Source organism: Sminthopsis crassicaudata, chromosome 5, assembly GCF_048593235.1.
Source record: "Sminthopsis crassicaudata isolate SCR6 chromosome 5, ASM4859323v1, whole genome shotgun sequence".
Taxonomy (NCBI): Eukaryota; Metazoa; Chordata; class Mammalia; order Dasyuromorphia; family Dasyuridae; genus Sminthopsis; species Sminthopsis crassicaudata.
In genome coordinates this window covers 36732744-36756447 of record NC_133621.1, presented here as the reverse complement: position 1 = coordinate 36756447, position 23704 = coordinate 36732744, and the positions used below count along the sequence as shown (strand labels likewise).

The following is a 23704-nucleotide window of genomic DNA, read 5'->3' as shown; positions in this document are numbered from 1 at the left end:
TTTAAATTGAGCCATTGTTAAAAACAAAAACAAAAACACAGTTATCTCCTTCCTCTTACTTCCTCACCATATTTTCACATGGTATGTGTATGCTTAATTGCTTCTAAGAGGCAACAATTCATCCCAGCTAACATCTGTACTTTTTTCCCCTGAATTCAGAGTTAAACAAGTGGTTTATCAGGAAATGACATCCCAGTAGCAAATTACTGAATTAAGACTCAGCTGGAGGAAGGATGGGGAAATTTTGTTCTTCATCCTTCATTTTCAAAGAGGATCAATGAGATCATGATGTTGGGGACAGGCTACCATGTGTTCCCACAATATAGGATGGGAAGTCAGAGTTTGAAGCTCATTCCATTCAAATTATGTAAAAGAATATACTGAATTCAATTTAGACAGGACTTATAATGGGCCACTGTATTCACACCAAGGTTTCCTAACCTGGTCTTTCCAAGCAGGATGAAATGGGCAACAGTGATGACTAAATTTCTTGAGGGAAAATAACTAAGTTCTAGATTTTCATGGGATTTTACAGCCTTGAGAAGTGAAACTGAGGATCATCCAAAAGGCCATGTACACAAAGGGTGTAACATGTTACAAATGAAAAATTGCAAAGAAGCAGAATAAAGGACCTCATCAGAGAAACAGAGGGCTCAGTGACACAGCAACTTCCAAGAATAACTGATAGGCAGTCCCTGTGCCTCGCTTTTATGTGATGTACAAGGAAGGAGAGGAAGTCCCCTAGCTCCATGCGTCAATCCCTACAGAGGCTCCGCGAGGAGACTGGATGCCAGGCAAGGATGGACTCCTAAGGAGGCAGGCGCCTTCACTGTTGGAGACAGGCCTTTAGGGATGAAAGAACAGATCTACTGGCACGTGGGACAAGATCTAGGTTAAACTCCCCTCTTAACCCGTCTCCCCCAAACACACAAATCTCCTATTTATGTTTTTGGCTTTTTTTCCCCTCCGACTCCTCAAATGAGCAGATGTTGCCAATGACTGTGTTTTTAGCCTTAAGGGACAAAATTTATTGGAATAGATTTTAAATTTAATGAGAAGTTTAAACTATTTTTAGTTATGTACAATTGTCTTTAATTGATGTAACAGGAATTATATGTGTTTTTGTGCCCTAAAGGGGGCAAATCCATATGGCATTCTTTATCATATTCTGTAGCTTTTGGTTCTTCTCGTAACTATTAATGAATGGAAATTGAAACTGGTTTTTAGTTAAAAACAAACTCCAACCTCAAATACATGTTCTGTATGTTTCTGTTAGAGAAACTAACTCTTTAAAATACATGCCATACATCCTAACAGGGGAATGTTTGGTTTTTTAATATGCTTTTAGAAATTTTCATTTGAGTGGCTGTTTTTGAATGATACAATCACAGAATTATTTACTCAATAGATATTAGAATGAAGCTCCCCAAATTTTAGAACATTTCATATTTTCTTAAAAATAGGAAGTTTATTGCTTTGTTTTCTTTGGGTCCCACAAGGTTAGAATATTTACTTAAACTGGGCAAATGTTCTCCAGGCACACAAACTCATTTACTGATTCTTCATCCTCCTTCTGCCCCTTTGATGTGTTTGTCTTCCAAGGTGGTATCCTTTGCTCTCTTCTCTCTGTCTCTGCTTCTCTGTCTCTATCTCTCTATCTCTATCTCTCTGTGTCTTTGTCTCTCTCTCTCTCTCTCTCTCTCTCTCTCTCTCTCTCTCTCTCTCTCTCTCTCTCTCTATTTCTCTCAGTCTCTCTCCTATCTCTCTCTGTCTCTCTTTTTCTCTTTCTCTCTGTTTCTCTCACTTTCTCTCCTATCTCTCTCTCTCTGTCTCTGTCTCTTTGTCTCTCTCTCCTCAGTTTCTCTTGGCCATCACATCTACTCCCACAGCTTCAAGCATTACAGTTTTGCACATGACACCAAGATCTATGACTCCATCCCCTGATTCTCCCCAGAGCTCAATCTTCTATTTCTAATTGCTTCCTGGATAGACTTGTCTTGATGGCACCTTAAATTCAACATGTCTAAAAGTGAATCAATCATCTTTCTAAAATCCTATCCTTCCCTCAAATGTGTCTATGTATATATACACACATGCATATGCTTGTTTCTGTGTAGATAGAGTTTGCATTAATTAATTCTAGACTTCCCACAAAAACCATGAGCACATGTCAACTAGAGCAGGGCAGCTGTGGGAAGTGAGATAAAGGACAAGGATGGGACTTAAAGTACTGTTCTCTTGCAGCAGCATGGTTATATTGGACTTGAAGTCAAAAGGCAGAGTCTGGGGTTCCTCTCCACTGACTTGTGTGAATTTGAACTCAGCTTCCATCTCTAAGGATGACCCTGTTTGCCCTGCTTATCTGTAGCATTGTCAGAGGCTCGGATGAGTTAACATATGCAAAGAACCTACAAAAATATAAAATATTCAAATTAGCCACAAAATGTTATATAAAAAAAGCTCTATGTGTGTGTTACAAGACCTTTTGGGTCAATAAGTACTCTATGAATATGAGTGAGCGCCCATCTCACATCTGGTCTCAAGCATCTGATAGCATAAGATTCCTGCCACCCTGTTTGAATGTGCTTTGTTCTTTTAGTCATTTTGCTGGATACATTCCAAGCAGGAGGAAAGGACAGTGGAGAAAACAGTTAAGGTGAAACAGAGGAAAATATGGGCTTTATCTAGAAGCCAGAACACGATTTGCATTCTCTTTTTTTCAAAGTACAGCCAACTGTATCTAGGTAAGTAAATCAATTCCAGAGAGACTTAAGTTAAAAGAGGCACTGAACAATATACGGAAGGCTGCGATCAGGTGCGATCCTGGGTCTATTACACCTGAACTCCATAAAATTACCATCTGTCTAAGCCCACCAGAACTATCTGGAGGATTGGTACAGCTAAAGCTGATAATGAATTGCAAATTGCAGTGACTTATCTCAAGGCAACTCAAATCATTCTTAGTTATATGTCATCACAAAATTTGCAAATGCCTTGAAAAGAAAATAATAACAATTCTGCTAAACACTAAGACATTCAGGACTCTTGAGAACTTTTCTTCTGTTTCAGAATGTTTTGCTGATCAATTCATTTAAATAATATTCAGATTTGGAAATAGATGCTTTTAGTTTATTCTGTTGTATTCATATCTTTCATTCATTTATTTATTCATTTACTCATTCATTTATTCATTCAACAAATCACTTACTAGATATCAATACTGTGATTAGCACGGAGAAAAAGACAAGAATAACCAGATGACAGCCTTCCAATTCTTGGCCAGTATCTTTTTATTAACTTAAGTCTCTTTGGAATTGATTTATTTACCTAGATACAGTTGATTGCAAAAAAAAAATTTGCAAACATGTTCTGGCTTCTGCTTTACCTTAACTGTTTTTTCCATTGTCCTTTTCCCCTGCTTTCAGTATAGTTAATCTATAATAATATGATAAGACAAAAATGCCTACAATGTGCTTCCATTCTATTAGTGAGAAAAAAAAATTGGACATAGAAAAGAAAATAGAATATATATGAAGTAGACTCATACCTTATACAAAGATAATTTTCAAGCAGATACATGAGCTAGTTGTAAACATTTACATCTAAATAAATGAGAGGAGCAAGGAAAAAACTGCCTTTTAGATCTATGGCGAGAGAAATACTTCATGACCGTTTAAGGGATACAAAGGATCACACTAGACAAAATGGACACTTTTAATTAGATAAAATCTAAATGCTTTTGTGCAAACAGTAATATAATTTAATTTAGGAAGAAAACAAGGAAATGAAAAAAATCTTCACAGCAAGTTTCTCTAATAAAACACTTGTATCCAAAACATATAAAAAATTAATTTAAACATACAAAACTGAGTCATTCCAATAGAAAAAAAGTTCCAAGGATATAAACAAGCAGTATTCAGAGGAAGATATCCTAGCTATCAACAATAACATGAAAAAATGCTCCATCACATTCAAAGAATTTCAGGATAACCAGAACATCAGTACATCGTTGGTGGATCTGTAAAATGATTGAGTCATTCTGTAAAGCAATTTGGAGCTATGTCCAAAGAGTTACTAAGTTATACATAACAAATAGATCACCCAAAAGGATCAAATTAAGAGGGCCCTTTTAACCTAAGGTCTTTCCCAGGTCTGTCTAACTGAACAAACCATTCATTCAGTGATTAAGAGTGGATAAGAAAGAAATTAGACAAAGAATGGCCACTATTCACAAACATCCCCAAAATCCAATCTGGGAATGGAAAGACCCTCAGGGTTTCTGGCCAAAGCAGAAACTATTAATATTTGCATTCACTCTGAGTGAGTCAAGGCCCAAACAAAGGCTAACTGGGCCTTGGCCTGGGACCCAATGAGAGAGAGAATGATTTGGGTTTAAATCATAGTCCTCCTGAGGAGCAAAAGTTAGATTTTCACGGATATTGTAAACAGGAGGGATGAAATATCTTGTTAAGATTCTCCAACCAATCACCCTGGGAGTCAAGGAGCTAAACAACAAAGTCCCTAATAAAGCAGCCCAGGCCTAAAGTGGCCCAAACCGACTACAGTCAATGACACGGCACAAGCCTTTTGTGGTATGGGATGGATCAATAAAAAGGATTGTAACTCTGACCAACCCAGACCAATCTGAACCTTAAAGGGAGAGCTAAAGAACTGAACTAACAGTAGAAAGCTTGCTCCTGCTTCTGTATTCCATGTGGGTCTTACTCGTGAGCTCACCCACTTCTCATGAAAACTGCCCAATAAAAGATTCTTCTCTCACTCTAAAAGAACATTGGTTGTAACACTATTCCTGGACTAGCTTACAAATGGGGAAGCAGTGGGCAGTAGCAGCCCATCCCAAGCTTACTTAATGCTGACAGAATCAAATTCAATGTAAAAATATATATCTAGTACCTACTTCTGTCTGTTTTGGACTAATTTTATTTTTTTATTTTTCCCTATATATTTCAGAATATAAAGATCCTTACCAGAGATATCTTCTGCCAATTTTTTTTACATTCAACCAATTCTCTTCTTATCCTAATAGTGTTGATTTGAATTTTTTGTGTAAATGCTATTTGATTTCATATAATCAAAATTATCTCTTATATTTTGTGATTATCCCTTTGTGGCTAAGAATTGCCTCCCTAACTGTAAGTGTGAGAGGCATCTTAACCTGATTCTCATCTAATCTTTTTTGAGTGACCCTTTAATATTTAAGTTATTTACTCATTTTGAGCTTATCATGACAAATGATAGTAGGATGTTGGTCTTAATCCCACCATTTTTCTCAAAATTCATTCCAGTTTTCCCACAAGTCCTTGGCATTCTTCCCCACATAATTTTGGTTCTTGAGTCTATCAAATACTGGATTAGTAAAAGTCAATTATGTCTGATTCTTCATGCCAAGTAATTTGGTTCTTGAGTTTATCAGAGTCAATAATGTCTGAGTCTTCATTATTTAGTCTTTGAAACTCATCTTTTCTATTTTAAAAATCATTACTAACAGCTTTGATGATTACTGCTATCTATCTGTTTGAAGAGTAAAACCAATAATAATAGATAATAAGAGTATTCGGTCTTCATTTAATCAGGAATCCAAATGTAAGTTTTAGATGAAATTCTGTTTTAGGAAAAATTCTTCCTGAACACAAATAATTGAAATAGACATCTTGGACTCATGTTAAGAGATTAGTTTTTAAATAAGATTGGGACTAGACTTGCTATTTTAGTCAGTCAATACATATTTATCAAACACCTACAAGGTGTCAGGCACTATGCTAAGCACTAGGAATATGAAAAAATGAAAATTGGTCCTTGACCCCCAAGGAGCACACAATTTAATAAGAAATAAAAAATATAAATTGCACACAGAGAATAAGTAAGATATGTAAATGGAAGATAATCTAAGGAGGAAGGAAGAGTTGTATGGGGCAGATGGAGACTTGGAGAGTCCTTTGACAGAATACAGACTTTGAGCATCGTCTTGAAAGAAGTCAGAGAAATCAGGAGGAAGACATGAGAGAGAAGATTGCAGGTCTGGGTAATGGCCACTGAACAGGTAGTGATGTGTGCAAAGTATATTTAGATAGAGAGTGATGACTAAGAAGACTGGAAAGGTATGAAAGGCTTTGAATGCCAAACAAATGATTTTATATTTGATTTTAGAGGTGAGAGAATGCCGCTGGAGTTTATTAAGTACCAGGGTGACATTATAAAAATAGTATTTTAGGAAGATCTCTTTGGTATCTGAACATATGATAAATAGAATAGAGCAGAGACTTGAGGTAGGGAGACCACCCAAGAAACTATTACAATTGTCTTGGAATAAGATAATAAGAGTCTACAATAAGAGAGCAGATATTTGGGCAGCAAGGAGAAGTTTAAGAGCAATATTGTGAAGTTGGAACTAACAAGATTCGGCAGAAAAATTATTATGTGTGCAATGAGAGTGAAGAATCTGGATTATACAAAAGTCTGGGTGAATAAAAGCCTTAAGAAATCTTTACTCCTGGAAACCAGGATTAACTATGGCTTAAGGAAAGGTGGGAAAGAATGAGGGAGAGAGAAAGGGAGAAGGGAAAGGATGAAAGGAAGGAAGAAGGGACAAAGGGAAAAAAGGAAGAAGGAAGAAAGGAAGGAGGAAAGGAAGAGAGGGAGAAAAAACAGAGTAGAAGGAAGTAAAAGGAGAGAAGGAAGAGAAAAAGGAGGAAACAAAGGAAAAGTGAAAAGAAAGGAAAAGAGAAGAATTGTATTAAAACTTAAATAAAATTATTTTTGCCACATTCTGCATACACAGAAATAAAGAAGATAATACTGCTCTCAACAGTAATAAAAAAGTTTATAGAAATTTGTGAGAGTTAGGGAGCAAAGAAAATTAGTTGTTCTGTTTGATATATCTATGGCACATCCAGTTTGAAATGTCCAAAAGGCTGATGGTAAATGTAGGACTGTAGTTCAGGATAGATTTTAAATCTGCATATTTAGTCTGGGAATCATCTCTATAAGAGATAAGAAAAGCTTTGAGAGCTGATGAAATCATCAATAAATACATATACAAGAAAACCCACGACAGAGCCTTGGGGAACTCCTATGCTCAGTGAACATAAGATCCAGCAAAAAAGCCTGAGAAGAAACTATTAGGTAAGAGAAGAATCAAGAGAAAACAGGATCACAAAAACCTAAAGTAGAGGGTGACAACATATGAAAGGCTACATAAGTCTACAGCAATGAAAGCTGAGAAAAGGTTGTTATATTTGCAAGTCAGAGATCATTGGTCATACTGGAGAAAGTAGTGTCCATTGTGAGCTGAAGTTGGAAGCCAGATCAGAGAGAATTCACTATCAGAAGAAAGGAATGGAAGTAGAGGCAAGGGGCATAACTGGTTTTCTAAAAAAGGTTAGCCAGTAAGGGGAGAACTATAGAACAAAACCTGGCAGGGATGGCTGGGCTAAAAGAGGATTTTTTTAAGGATAAGGAGACATGGCCATGCTTGTAGGCAGCTAGAAACTCACTTAGGGTTACAGAGCCACTTTATAGTAAAGATGGAATTTAAACATAAATTTTCCTGGTAATAAGGACAACTTTCCACTGTGCCATATTTTAACATTTTAAAAAATTGTTTTAAATTTTAAAATATTTTAAATAATAAAAATAAAAATTTAATAATTTTTCCAAAAAAATATAAACAAAAATAAAGTTTTTAAACAAAATTTTCATTGTGACAAAGCAGATTTCATGAAAAGCCCAAATGATGATAATATGACTAACCAATAACAGTTTTCAGCCCTCCAGTTTTAGGGATAAACGTACTCTGTGCTGTTCAGTGGAACTCAAGGCATTAAGATATATAGCTGAAAAAGATCAGAATTGCGGTTCTGATTTCATAGGCAAGCCTATACTTACTGTCCTCCTTGATCCCAGTGACTTGTGGGACTCAGTTTAGTAAAATAAATCAGAGTTTAGTGATTTCAATAGTATTGAACATGAAAGGGAAAGATTGGGATTCTAGTCTTAACTCTTTCACTAAATAGTCATATAACCTTAAGCATACCATGTAACCTCTATCAGTCTCATTATTTAAAAAATTAGAAGAATAACTGTACTACCTTCACTTCACAGGGTTTTTGTAAGGATCAAATGAGATAATGAGCACAAATGTTTTTGTAACTATAAAACACTATCTAAATTCTGCTTTAAGTATGTCTTACTCCTGGAAACTGGGATCAACTCTAGCTTAAGGAAGGAAGGAAAGAATGAGGGAGGGAAGGAGAAGGGAAAGGGCAAAAGGAGGGAAGAAGGGATAGAGGGAGAAAAGGAAGAAGGAAGAAAGAAAAGAGGAAAGGAAGAGAGGGAGAAAGATAAGAAGGGGTAGAAGGAAGTAAAGGAGGGAAGGAAGAAAAAAGGAAACAAAGGAAAGGTAGAAAGAAAGGAGAAAGAAGAAAGAATTGCATTAAAACATAAATAAAATCATTTTTGCCACATTCTGCATATACAGAAATAAAGAAGACAATAGCAAAAAGTCATTTAAGTATGTTCTAAATAATTTTATTTTCATTTTAAAAATCACAAACAAGTTTGCAGATTTTCAAAGCAGGTCCAAAATCAGATTCAATTGTACAGCTAGATGATGCTCAAAAGTGGGACACATTTTAAAGGGAAATTTTGCAATGAAAGTTCTAAGATATCTGAAAAAACAAATCAGCAAACTTAAAATCAGCAAGTCCATCTACTTCCCTGATTATCATAAGGGAAAAGTCTAACATTTAGCACAGTTCTAAGATAAGATGATTATCTTGCATCTGTTAAATATTCTGAGGAATTTTACATGTATTTATGTAGAATAGAAAACATTATTAAAATTTATTTTTAAAAATAAGATTATTTGAGAAAAAAAAGTTACTCCTTCCAAACTGTCTTCCTCAAATGGTATCAATACCTTTTAGTCACTGTATAAAATCAAAGACAGAGCTAATGGCAGATTTCCCCTGATTTTTGCTGAATTTTTCTCCCTTAAAATAAATCTTGAATATCTCAAAGAAGATTATCTCCTCTATCCAGTAAGCTGCCATCTTCTGGCTATGGCTTACCATGACTGTAAGTAAGACAATTAGGCTGGGGTGGACAGTAGTCCTAAAGCAGAAGAACAATTTTTACCTAGAACTTTTCCAATCTTCTGTAGTTTCTTGTCTTGTCCTGGACCCTCCTCAAGCCTGGTTGGATTTCTTTTTGGTGCCTTCATCATCTTCAAACAAATTTCTATATAAAAGTACAAGTCCCCTGTAAACCAGGTCCCAGAGCATTTCAATCAATTAACCAACATGTAGAAGACACTGTATAGGAACAAGGGATACAAAGAGGTGCAAAAGATGACTTTGTCCTCAAGGGCCTTATGATCAATGGGGAGACAAGTGAATTTGTACAAAGCAAGCTCTATGGGAGACAAATAGGAGATAGTTAACAACGGGAAGGCACTGGAATTAAGAGTGGTTGGGGTGGGCGGAACTTTAGCTGGGACTTATGGTCCTTTTAGTGGAGTGACAGGATCAGAGGCCAGATTATGGGGTGTTAAGGAGAGAGGGGGGAGAGAAAGAGAAGGCCCTTACTATAAAAGGCCTTCTTTGAGGAGATGGCTACAAAAGGCAGAAAAGATACAGAATGATCCTAGCAGGGATGGAAGGATCAAGAGAAAGTTTTACAAGATGAGGGAAACATGGGCAGGTCTGTAGACAGTAGGGAATGAGCCAGGAGATAGGGAAAGATGGAAGATAAGTGGAAGAGTGGGATTGACAGAGGAGGAAAATTTGTTGGCAATGGGATGGAATGAAATCAAGTAGAGAGAGGAGTTATCCTTGGCTAGGAGTAAGGCTACTTCAACATGGCAGAAGGCATCTGTGAGGAAGGTGTGGAAGAGGAGAGAAGAGGGAACTTGCAGCAAATGGCCTTAATTTTTTATGGAAAATAAGAAGCGAAATTCCCAGTTGAAAAGGTGGAAGGAAGAAAAGCCCTGGGAAGTTTTAAGAGGGATGTAATTTGTTGTTAGTTCTTTGTTTTCAAAAAGGAGCAATGACATCATAAGAGATACCTTGACCTGCACATGAATCGGATTTAAGGGAGGCAGATTTGCACCAAGTTAACAGCCTCATTCTCTCTTCCTGAGTCACTGCAGTCCAATGTCAGGACAAAAATCAAGATGACTTAACAATGGCCCAGGAAGCTGTGGATCACCTTGACTTCAGTTGCCTTTGTGGCCATTGGAACAAACTGATCTCATTCTGGAAGCCTTCATATGCTTGGGGTAAGAAGGTTGGAAGAGCCACCGTGGAGATTGCAATAAAGTCCCGAACGAGATTGTATAACATAAATTCATATGGATAAATTTGGATTCAGTCAGAACAGCTGTAGAATTTGCTCCATCTTCATTTAGCAGCACATATGTAGGAATATATCATAGGATTTAATATAGCTCGGGCATCTATTGCATAGATGAGAAGGGATGAGAAAACATAAAAAAAAAAAAAAAAACTAGCAAGACATGGAGGAACTAGGTTGGGAAGAACTTTAAATGCCAGAGGTAAGGCAAGAGGCATTTGTGCTAAGCACTGGGGACACAAATATAAGGCAAAAAAGGTAGTCCCTGCCCTTGAGGAGCTTGCATTCTAATAGAGGAAGACAACACACAAAAGGGAGCTGAAAAGCAAGAGATATGAGGCAAAGAACTAATACAGAAGCATAATGTGGAGGTCTGGAAAGTCATTAACAGAGTTTTAGATGGAGAATGAAGATGGTCAGCACTCCCCAAAACAGAGGACTTCACCAGAAGGAAAAGGGGAAGACATGGCAGAAGATGTTCCAGGGTAAGCAAGTTCTACATGCTGAGGGTGAGGTGGCAACTGAAGGATAGTGGCAAACTCCAGAAAGGAAAAAGAGTGAAGAGAGCAATACTAAACAGTTTAAATTTTATTCCAGAGGTAATCAGAAGCTACTGGGGGGGTCAGCAGAGAGGTTAACACCACTCTAGGAAAATCACATCTCAAGAATATATTAAGTACAATATTTACAGTCATTGGTACTCATAAATCATTTACTCACAAGTATTTCCAAATTATAATGAAACTATTCTGCCATAAACAGATTTTCCAATACTGGAATCTTAACCTCATAAGACCTGAATTTTCTCCTAGGGCCTCCCAAAGATTGCCCATCATTGTAATTAGAAGTTCACTTTTATTTTTTGCCATTCTCGATTTTACAGTGGAAATTTCATTAACAGATAAGGCCATCTTTGATGTGGATATAATCAAAGTAATTACCATGTTCATATTAAGTTTGTTATTTGGGGTTGAGGGTTGCTGGCTTCTCAGCTCTCATCTTGTGTGGTAGGAAATAATCTCTATGAAAAGAATGGCCTTGATCACATCGCACAGAAAACATGCATCTCCTCTCTCAAGCTTCACATCATCCTGGATACGTGATAGGTGATACGTGAAGGTCAGCTTCCGCCGATATTTCTATGACTATGTGACTTAATGTGTTTTCAACAGAGTGCAAGGGAGTGAGGTTGTTTCTGATGCGCTCTGTGCAAGAAGCGTGGATGCTGGAAATCACAGATACTGCTGAGAACAAAAGCAACTTCTGAGTTTGCAACACATATATATGGGTCTGCTGTCATCAGATGTCACTTAGCAGATATAAAAAGGAATATTTGTCAAGAAAAGGAAGCTGCCTCATTTCTAAAATATATAGAGCATTGACTCAAATTTATAAGAATTCAAGCCATTCTCCAATTGGCAAATGGTCACAGGATATGAACAGATAATTTCCACATGAAAAAATTAAAGCCATTACAAAAAAAAAATGCCTTAAATCACTATTGATCAGAGAAATGCAAATTAAGATAATTTGGAGATATCACCTCACATATATTAGACTGGCTAAAACGACAGGAAAAGATAATGATGACTGTTGGGAAGAATGTGAGAAAACTGGACACTAATACATTGTTGGTGGAACTGTGAACTGATCCAACCATTCTGGAGAGCAGTTTGGAACTATGCCCAAAGAGTTGTCAAACTGTGCATCCCCTTTGACCCAGCAGTGTTTCTACTGGGCCTGTACCCCAGAGAGATCTTAAAGGAGAAAAAGGGACCCTCATGTGCAAAAAATTTAGTGGCAGCCCTTTTTGTAGTGGCAAGAAACTGGAAACTAAACAGAAGCCCATCTAAAATAGTGGCTTAATAAGTGATGGTATATGAATGTTATAGAAAATTATTGTTCTATAAGAAACGATCAGCAGGATGATTTCAGAGAGACCTGGACAGACTTACAGGAACTGGTCTAAATGAAGTGATTAGAACCAAGAGAACATTGTACACGGCAACACCAAGATTATATGATGATCAATTCTGATGGACGTGACTCTTTTCAACAGCAAGTTGAGTCTGGCCAGTTCCAATGGTTTTATGTTGGAGACAGCCATCTGCACCCAGAGAGAGCATATGAGACTAAATGTGGATCACAACATAGTATTTTCACTTTTTTGTTGTTGTTTACTTGCTTTTTTTGTTTCCTTTCTCATTTTTTTTTACTTTTTGATCTGATTTTTCTCATGCAGCATGCCAAATGTGAAAATATGTTTAGAACATTGTACATGTTTAACATATATTGGATTACTTACTGTCTAGGGGAAGGGTTGAAAGGAGGGAAGAAAAAAATTTTGAACAAAAGTTTTTCAAGGATGAATGTTGAAAATTATCTATGTATATGTTTTGAAAATAAAAAGCTTTAATAAAAAAGAAGAAATTGCTCTGCTTCAAAATACAGTATTTTCACCTTTTTGCTTATTGGTTTTTAATTTTTTTCCTTTTGCTCTGATTTTTCTTATACAACATGACAAATATGGGAATATGTTTAAGAGAATTGCACATATTTAATCTATATAAGATTACTTGCTATTTGGGAGAAAGAAAAGGTAAAGGAAGGAGGGGGGAAATGTGGAACACTAAGTCTTACAAAAATAATGTGGAAAACTATGTTTATATGTATTTGGAAAAAATAAAATATTGTTTTCTTCTTGTTGCAAGGAGCATTGAGAAGCAAAATGACACAAGAAGATATGTAAGCAGAGGATCTGAGTGACAAAAGATCATAGATTTAGAATAAGAAAACTTTCTGAGGTCATCTAGTCTGATTTGGTCAGTTTGCAAGATGAGAAAACTGGGGAGATAAGTGAATTGTCCAAAGACACACTACAAAGTTGAGATTTAAATTTCCTGACCCAAAAATAATGTAATTTTATGGCATTAGATATTTTGTCATTCAGGAAGCACTTCTTTATGCAAAGTGAACCAGGGCAGGAGCAGATCCAAAACCTATGACTAACAACAACTACTGCTTTTACAATTACAAAACTGAATGTGATGTGATTCTATTAATCCTTTCTTCCCTCTTTCCTTCCCTCATTCTTTTCCTCCTTTTTTCATTCCTTCCTTTCTTCCTTTCCTCCTTCCTTTTATTCTTTCTGTCCTTTCTTCCTTCTTTCCTTTCTTCCATCTTTTTTGTTGAAAATAATGGCTCTCCGGGGATAGGAGCCAGAAAGATATATTTGGAAATCAAAGCAATCCAAAAAGAAAATATGTTAATGCTTTTTAATGTTAAAATAAAATTAATTAATTACAATGATACAGGACATCACCCTATAATGAAGCATCACACATAGCTCAAGATGATTCCTCAACATGTGGCTTACTGTTTGGAGTGGTCATCTCACTCGAGATCTACTAGCTAATTTCTTTATCAATTATTTACTCAGTTTCTGATATTTCTATTTAAATGAAGAGAAATGTCCAATCTCTCATCAATTTATCAATTAACTCTGAATCTTTACCCCAGCTCCTAAATAAACCAGGGAAACCTCTTTTCCCATAAAAGTATACTTATTTCTCAAATATAAATATTATTGGCTATTTAATTTAATAATAATTTACCAAACAATACAAAGACATATTCTAAACATCAATATTATTGGCTATTTAATTTAATAAAATTTCACATACAATACAAAGACATATTCTAATATTTCAACAATGTACATTGAGAAAAAGTTCTACCGGGGTCACTTCTAGTCATCAATTTCAACTGCTGACTTCTCAGTTCTGAAAATGGTCCCATCATTCAGATCTCTCAGATTGGTATGTAAAGTCTCTCAAGAATCTCTTCAAAAAGCCTCTTTTCAAGACATATCTTTTCAATCTTTCACTGAGATGACAGCTAACTCCCTAAGTCTCTCAGGAATGAAGGCCTTTTGTCTTTTCTGTGCCTCATGTGGGGATAACATGATGGGTTACTTTAAAGAAAGCAGGTTATGGGGCTAGTATCAATCTCTCTGTAACAATCAAAGAATGCTAATTATTTTATAGGACCTGTCAATATTTTGCAGACCTCATTAATGGGCTTAAGTTAGCAGAAGCCTTGATGCTCAGAAGGGTTTGGTAGAGAGAAAAGACCTTCTCTGATTATACAAGGACAGACAAAATACCTCTTGGGGAAGCTAACGAGTTAACTTGTATCTTTGAACTAAGTCAAAGAAGAATAGATTGAATTATATAATAATAAAACTAATTAAACTCCAGTAGAAAGTTTGTCAGTTTTGCTACTTTCACAAATATAATCTTATACTGACTGATTAGAATATTTATAATTTTCAAAGAGATCATGGATGATATCCTGACTTGTATGTGAATTAGATGTAAGTAAAGCAGAGTTGCAGGAAGTCATCAGCCTCACTCTCTCTTCCAGAGTCTTCAAAGTGTCAGGCAAGCCAAAAATCAAGACTGGTGATAGCTCAGGATGCAGTGGATGACCCCATGGATGTCGTGTATACATTCACGTGAAAACCTTCCATGAGTTTACATATAGTAAAAGGCTTTGAAGCAGGTTATAATCAGACTAAAGAATTATTCTTCTCTGTCCTGTTCAAAACCTGATATAGAATATATATATATATATATATATACATATATATATATATATATATATATGTCCTGAAAACATGAATCCTATAAAAATTTCCATATGACTATTTTTTGTCCACAATCAAAAGGAAGTGATGATACATTTTCTAATTTTTTAAAGGGAAAGTAAACTATTCCTTTTATTTTGGGCCCACATGCAAATTCATCTGAATACAAAATTACTAAATCCTCAAGGCCATGGTTAAGTTGCCCCATCAGTATTTAGTAACTTGAAATATTAACATGCTAACTCAGAAAAAGCATTCTTATAATATGACATGATCATGGATTTATACTTGCAAATGACCACAAAGTCCTTCTAACTCTACCATTCATTGTATAAATGGAAAAACTGAGACCTTGAGAGATTAAGCGCCTTGTCCAAAATCACGTAGATGGCAACAGATGTGAACAGTTTCTCTGATTCTAAATCCAACACCCCCTCCACAGTATTATATTACTTCCCAATGAAGAGTTTTCTAAAATAATAATCACACATATAACGCTATAAGTCCAGGGTCACACAGCTAGCAAGTACCTAAAACCAGATTTTAATTCTGTTCTCCCTGAGTCAGAGTTCAGCCCTGTAAAGAGTCCATGTCCCTTTTGTTTGTTATTGCTGTTGATCTGTTTTCAGTCATGTCCAACTCTCTGATCCCATTTGGGAGTTTCTCAAGTTGGTTTTGCCATTTCCTTCTCAAACTCATTTTACAGATGAGGAAACTGAGGCAACGGGTGAAGTGATTTTCCCAGGGTCACAAAAGTCCAAAATTTGAGTCTTCCTGAAGCCAGAGCCAGTATTCTGTCCAGTGACCCACCAGCTGCCCATATTTCTTACAAAAGTATAAATGTTGGAAGCATTTTTCAGAAATTATTTTGAATAGAAATTTCATGATGTGGGCTAAGGATTTCCCTGGCATATTGACAAAGAAATCATATCACTATACTATCCCACAAAACCATTAACTTTTCAAAGGAAATTACTTCAATGCATTAAGATGAAAAGGGTGTTTAAAAAAAGTAATACACTTTCTACAAAGGTGGCACATAATTTAAACTGAAAACCAACATGTTTATAACTTTCTGATCCCCATCTGGGAGATTTGTTCATGGTTTGTCTAATGCCCCTGTCTCAATGAACCCAGAGAACTTCCTTTAATAAGGATGATGAGGTGAATAATAATGGCTGATATTTATATAGAGAATTGTAAGGTTATTTCATCTGTTACCATTATTTCATTTGATCTTCCCCACAACACTGAAACATTAACAATAAAAGTATTACTATCTTCATTTTACAGATAAGGACGGATCTTGACTCAAATTTTCCTAACGCCAGTGTTCTTTTGACTACATGAAGCTGTCTCTCAAGGAAACACTACAACAGTCAAATAAATTCAAATGAAGCAAACCTAAGTCATTGCAATAAATCTCCTAAATACTGTCAGAAAATATAGGGGGAAAAGCCAGCCACCAAGATCTCGAGATCTTCTTGTTTCCTCTCCTATCAAATAATTATTTCTTTGCAAATGGAAGGAAAATGAACAATTCCCACAGGACAGTGATGGAGACCTAAGCATAGGGCAGAATTCCTTCCTCGCCTCATTGCAACCAGGATAAGGCATCAGGAATAGGACTGCTCACTCACCAAATGTCAGACTTAGTGTCATAGCCTTGATGTTTCAGAGCCTCTGGACTCATGTAGTATGGTGTCCCAGTGAAAGTTGTTGCCAGGTCACATGATCCCAGTAAGAGCCGGGAGACTCCAAAATCCCCTTGTAACAACAATTAACGTGTTATTATTTTTAAAAAATCAAATCAACTTAATCCATTATTGTACCTTAGGAATTCATGGAATTAACACCAATTTTTCTCCACAATGTTCTTTTTTTTTTTTTTCTCTGAGGCTGGGGTTACTTGCCCAGGGTCACACAGCTAGAAAGTGTTAAGTGTCTGAGACCAGATTTGAACTTGGGTCCTCCTGAATTCAAGGCTGGTGCTCTATCCACTGCGCCACCTAGCTGCCCCCTTTTTCTTTGTTTCAGGAAGTAAATATATGCTCCACTGCTCTCCACATAAGACCATGGAGGAATTATGGGACAATATGAACCAAATGAGGAGGCACAGAACAATTAAATGACTACTTTCATTAATGCATCCATTGAAATACTCAAACATATTATTTTTCAAAGGAAAAAACAATAGTTAATTCCATTATTATATAATAACAACAACTACCTTAATGCTTCAAAGATTTGTTTGAGCAGTGAAGCTTAAGACCCATGGTACAATCTTAGCAGACTACGTCCAAAATAACCTATCACTACCCTGCTGCCAAACATTTCGTCAAAACTGGCCTTCGAGAAGAATCCTGAAGAAATGAACATCTGGTACAAGTGAATAACATGGCACAAAGACAAAACTAAATTTGATACAATCAGAAATTTTGGCAGAAATAGGAAAAGTTCATGAGCAAAAAGAAAATTTCATGCACAAATAAAAATCTAAAGTTTTCCAAGGCAAAACTGTAAAATTTAAAAATCAGATTTCTACCAGCCACATCCTGCTTATTCTTGCCTAATTACTGTGTTAGATTTTATGGTTGCTTATTCTATTAAAAAATAGAAAAGTTTAGATTAATAAATCCAATAACTAATCATTGAGGGTTGCTATTAAGGTCTAAATAATTACCAGAAAGGACAAAAGGTTAACAAAACTATTTCATCACACTTTAATTACCTGTAATAAGTTCCTCTGGACCATGAGAAAATAAGCAGAGAATCTGTAGTAATCCATTAAGCCAGGAGACAAGTCCAATTAATTCCAAATTTTCTACATAAGTGGGAATATTTTTTCCCTCCCATTTAGAGAGCATAGGTTAAAAAAACAAGATAATGGATTTAGGTTTTAAAATTGATTTAGGCTTATGTTTTATGGTTCCTGGTAAAAATCAAAGATTATAATATTTATAAACTAATGAATTCCTGTTAACAATGAGCCACTCCCAAGACTATCTAATTTAATTTGATATGCAAGGACAGTTAGAAGGCAGTGTTTCACTACTGCACAATTCCCAGTATAAGGAAAAATCTTACCAATTTTGAGTAGGTTATTTTTCAAAAAAATGTTTTTTGCTTTCAGGTCCCTGTGAAGTATTCTCCTGGGAAAGGAAAAAGAAACTCAAACTCAACTTCATTTCAATCATGGAATTGCAAATTTGCTAATACAACTATATTGCATTTGTAAAGCCCCACACCTATATTTTTTCATGTTCATTAGAAAGCATTGTTGCAATGTTTTGGATTCTGGAACAATTATTAGACACAAAATAAAAGCATTCTAATTATTTCTATCAAAAATTCACAATGTAGGGAAATTTATTTGATTTTAGGTGCAAAAGACATTATAGAACAAAAAATAGAATATATAATTAAAGGATATGTTCACAGAACTGGTGGGAATTTATATATGCTGAGAGAAATAAAATCTTGTGTAAATAATAACTAAATAAAATATTCACATGTATATTTTTTCAAAAGATTTTTTAAAGAATTTTTAAAAAATTTAAAGATATTTTTAATGGAGTATTTAGTCTGCAAATAATCATGACCTGGGATCTTTTCACTAAAAGTCACCTATATAAAAGATGAATCTGACAAATCACCTTCAAAGAGTTTTATTTTATGTAGGATTGCATTTAATAATGTTTCTTGTATTAGAAAATAAAATGTCTAAGTATTATTATGAAAATAATTCTTACCTCACAGATCTTTTGAAGATGCTCTAAGTATATTATATACATAAATGTTATTATTTGGCACTACTATCCAACTTTAGATGGCTGAGTATCTGTGATAAATGAATGAACAGTGGTCCTTTCAGATAGTATGTATATTATCTGGTAATATATAATGGAAATACATAAAAATAATAATAGTAGCTCCATCTCTCTTCTCTATGTCCTTTTTCTGACTGTCCCCTCTATGTCTGTAAAGTATCCCTCCTATCTCCATCTATGTTTTCCTCTAAGATTCAACTCAAATACTGTAGCTACTGTATTAAGATCTTTGCTGGCTCCCTTACTCCCGGTTCTTAGTGCTTTCTCACTCCACCAAGGTTACTGTGTATCTACTCTGTAAGTGATGTTTTGGTATATACTCCTATATGTGTAGGTATCTCTCCAATTAGAATGTAAGCTCCCATACCCCATGGGAAAGATTTGGTGGGATTTTCATTCTTTGTCTCCATGCCTACAACAGTAGCTGGCATATAAAAAAAATCAAATGGAACAAAATTAATTGTAGAGGGCCAAGAGATAAGAATCCATATCAGGTCTTGAATTTTACAATAACTTGGCTCACCAAAACTCCCTTTTCTTACTGAAATAGCAGAGACTGCTTGTCAATATAATAAATTAATAATCTAGTAACTGAAGCAAAATGTAAACACTACTCTTTGAATTAAAAACAAATCTTTGAATTTAGGACAGGAAAAGAAGCCCACAATAGAGACTAAAGGCATTTGAGAGAAATATACTTGAGACAATGGTATTATAAACATTACCTTGATGTGTATCTCAACTATTTGCATTTCTGTCTAATTAACCAAGATCCAGGTGATAATCCTTTATATCTCAGTTTTCTTTGTTAGAGAAAACTAGAAGAACTTTAAAGAGTGTACTTTCTATCAAGTCTATGAGCATTTGAGGTAATTTGTCTCTCTGATCAATAAACTTTGAAGAGTTCATATTCAAGATTCTCTCCGCCTGGCCCCGGTAATTTCACACCCTTAATTCACTACAGGAGCTGGATTCCACCAGTTAATCAGTCAGTCGACAAGCATTTATCAAGCATGTGCCAGACACCATGCTGAAGTCTGGGGGTTAAAAAAAGAAGGAAAAAAATAGCCCCTGTCCTCAGGGAGCTTAGATTTCATTGCACAGACACAACAGGTATACATCAATAAATACAAGGTAATTTCAGGAGAAAAAAAAATTAGGAAAGATTTTATTATCTTGGGCAGAATCACCAAGTTGAGTGATGTAATGTAGAGGTTGGGGAACCTCTTATGGGCCAATCAGCCAAGAACAAAAAGCTTCAGGTCTCCCCGAATCCTTTAAGAACCCGGAGTCACTCTTGCAGCAAAATGAAGCACATACTTCTTCCATGCTTTTTTAGAAGAAATTTTAGTTCTTTTGTTTGTCTGAATTGAGTGTGGCCTGAATCAGCATGGGTCAAAAACCTTCCAAGAGTTACCTCAATCAAAATAGTTCATCCTTAAGAGTGAAAATTAAACCTTGGAAGATACCTTTTCCTTTCTTCTTCTACACTATCTCCCTTGGTGATCTCATTGGCTCTCATGGGCTTAATTATCATGTTTGTTATTTCCAGATCAATAGATCCAGCTTTAGTATCCCTCCTGAGCACCAGCTAGTATCATCCAATGCCTTTTCAACATCTAGAACTGGGCATCCAGAACTTAACATGTCCAAAGTGGAGCTCAAATATCTTAACCTTTCAACCTTCCACTTCCCTCTCATTTTCAAGAGTCACAATCCCTCTCTCCTCATTCCCAACTCCTCACTCTCACTTAAACCACAAATCCAATTCTTTGCCTAATCTTATCATTTACTTTTACCACATCTGTACTTCCCCTCCTCTCCACAGGTATGGTCACCATCCTAGTTCAGGATCTCACTACCTTTCTCCTGGACTACTGTAATAGCTTTCTAATTGCTCTCCCTGTCTCAATTCTCTCCCCATTACAATCTGTCCTCTACTCAGCTGTCAAATTGATTTTTCCTAAGGTTTAAATCTGGCCACATCAACCTCCTACTCAGTAAATTCCAATGGTTTCTAATTACTTCTGGAATCGAATATAAAGTCCTTTGCTTCTTTACAACTGATCCCTTCCTACCTTTCCTACTTCCCTATACTTGATTCCTATCCAACCTTTCTATGATCCATTCACACTAACCTATTTCTGTGCATAGAAGAAGCCACATCACCTATTTCTGTATCTTTGCAAAGGCTGAAACACTCTCCCTTCTTACCCCTATACCTGGATTAAACAAAACCACTTTTACCAACAGAGATTCATTGTGGCCTTGACTAAGGGCCACATCTTCAGATAAGTTTAAAAATAAGATTAATTTGAGAAATAAAAATTATAGCACCTTAAATTGATAAGTATTTTTCCAAACTGAGGCACACAACAATAAAATTAAATGCTCATGACATTTTCAATTGGTTGCATTCCTAATCAGTGGGCAAATGAGGAGCAGAACCCAGGTTTCATTATGTGTCTTTGCTCTAGCTTTCTATTTCTTCTATTTTCATTTCACATTGTCACAAACTTAAGCCTAAAGGTAAGCAAAAGGTATAATTTTCTATATGAATAGTGATTTCCCCGACCCCACATTTTGGCTATTTTGTACAAGGGCATGTCTTTTCTCATACTACCTATGGGACATAACAATACAGTTCTAACTGCTGGTTTCTGAAAGCATATGGATCCATGGTTACCCATAACATCTAAAAGAAATGAAGCAAACAGTTTCAATGCTCGTGACAGAAGTGAAGAGTGGGTTTCATTTTGGTTTTTATAACCCCTGGGACTGATTTTTTTCCAAAATGTTCTTTTATTCTATCCCAAGATCTATGATTCCAAGATCTTATGACACATTCCCTTTGTTAGAACCCCAGAACACTGATCAGTATTATTTAAGCTGAAGTCAAGCTCATCTGTACATGAATGAGCTGCCTGAGTCTTAGGACCTAAATAGAAGATCACCCAAAGACAGCACCATCCTGTCTCGTGACCATCAACCAGACACTTCCTGAAATTCCCATGGTTGCTACAGGCTCCCATTTTATAGGCAGCTCTAGAAAAAAAATTTTGGTGGAGTTTAAATTTTCCTATTTCACCCAGGATTGAAGCCCAGTGGCAATTCATAGCCCAACCCCAGTGGCACAAATTGGCCTCCTCTCTGACCTGGATTCCTCCTTAGCCAGCCTGGGTTTCCTCTCCCTCCTCCACCTCCATATTAGTGCCAAACTTAACCCAATCCGCTATTCCTATTGTAACTGAAATTAACTTTTAAAGATGAATAGCTCAATCACCTTTTAGTCTTAAGAAATAAGACATAAAATAGGTTATGAAGTGAGAGAAGGAGTCCAGGGTATAAAATTATGAGAATCAAGGTAGGGTCTTTTGTCCCATACCCTTTGAGACCAAAGAGTGGGTAAAGAGCACAATGATTTTTATACAGAGAAGATCCTTCTACTCCCTTGTTTGAAGTTGTGTAGGGGTAAGCTGTAGGCAACTCAAAAAGGGGGTTCCTAGCAGCACATGAAGAAGGCAGAGGTAGAAAATGAGCACCAAAGACCAGTCAGCCATTTCATAATTTTCACTAGTATTAAAATGGAAAAAATGGTTCAAATTTATATTAAAATTTCCCCCCAAGGTAATGACAAGGAAGCCCTGTCTGAGAGATTCCTTCGATGATGCTAATTATTTGTTAACAAGATAAACACAAGGTAGTCTTTGAGATTCTGCACTGATGATGTCTTATTGATAAGGTGTGGATATATGGGACCACTGACTGGGACTTCCCTCCCTGATGGATCCTTTAAAAGGAAGAGGTGATCACAAAGGTCATTAGACCTATCCACTATGTGGCCCTCTGGTCCCCCTAAAAGAATCACCTGCATCTGCTCTGGGAGAAGGGAAATCCTGGAGGAGGTCAAAAGCTATGTCAGAGCAGCAGTGGGTCAGAGTGGAACCAGAGGACCAAGGCAGTGACAGCAGGCCACAGGGAGACCTTCCACCCTGGTTCCTGGCCAAGCACGAGCCAGAGGAAAGCAGAAGGGAAGGATAAAGCCGTCATTTAGAGAAACAAGACGAGACTTTGTTTTTTACTGAGCTGTGCAGAAGGAAGAGAAGAGGTCAGATTTCTAGTGACTCCAACTGCTTCTCCTTTCAGGGATGCTCCCCTCCTAAGACAGCCCTACAAGTCTAGGGAGCTCCCTTTGGAGACGAAGGGCTTGCCCAAGAGGGAAGACAAGTTACCTTAATTGTGTATGGTGTAAGTTCTACCATATCAGCACAACATAGTTGGAAAGAAGCTTCCACTTGACCTGCACTCCAATCTCCCCTTTAACTTTTATCTGAAAGATATATGGCCATGGGAAATCTCTCTGAATCTTAATTTCCTCACCTGTAAAATGAGAATAATAACTATAGTATCTAACATTTGCTATTACTGTGGTAAAAGTTAAGATATATATTATGATTTTTGCTAACTTTAATGTGTTATGTAAATATTGAGGTTATTAGTGGTAATATTGTTAATAGGCAATATTAAAGGTTATTAATAAGTAATATTAATGTTATTTAAGTAACATGTGAGTGCTATCTAAAGTTCCCTATTTTATGTTGAATAGGGCCAAAATTGAGGGGGAAAATGGTACCAGAACGTTTGTCTACATGCAAATAATTTGGTTTTTTTTAGTCTTTCATTTCTATGGCAGCCAAAAAATAAAACAAAACAAAATATAAGACCTAATATGTCATCGTGATGGAACGTTCTCTAGATAAGCTCACCAACCAACTCCTCAGGACTGATACCAGACATTCACGATGTTTATCTCAGCAGGGGTTCTCTCTACTCCTTTAACTCTGAAAAACCCAGA

General features: G+C 36.2%; 1 protein-coding gene across 3 annotated transcripts in view; it reads right to left on the bottom strand.

Moving 5' to 3' along the window:
• NEK11 (NIMA related kinase 11) overlaps positions 1–23704 on the bottom strand; it is a 267788-nt gene that overhangs the window by 162065 nt on the left and 82019 nt on the right. Inside the window, exons 5-7 of one of the 3 annotated variants that reach the window (XM_074270948.1) lie at positions 18107–18171; positions 17751–17765; positions 16660–16786 (exon numbers count right to left, since the gene is read on the bottom strand). The exons of 1 other annotated variant lie outside the window; for it this stretch is intronic. In XM_074270948.1, the coding sequence (XP_074127049.1) occupies positions 16660–16786; positions 17751–17765; positions 18107–18171 (207 nt within the window). The remainder of the gene's footprint in view (positions 1–16659; positions 16787–17750; positions 17766–18106; positions 18172–23704) is intronic. One more of the 3 variants, XM_074270949.1, reaches the window with a different exon arrangement.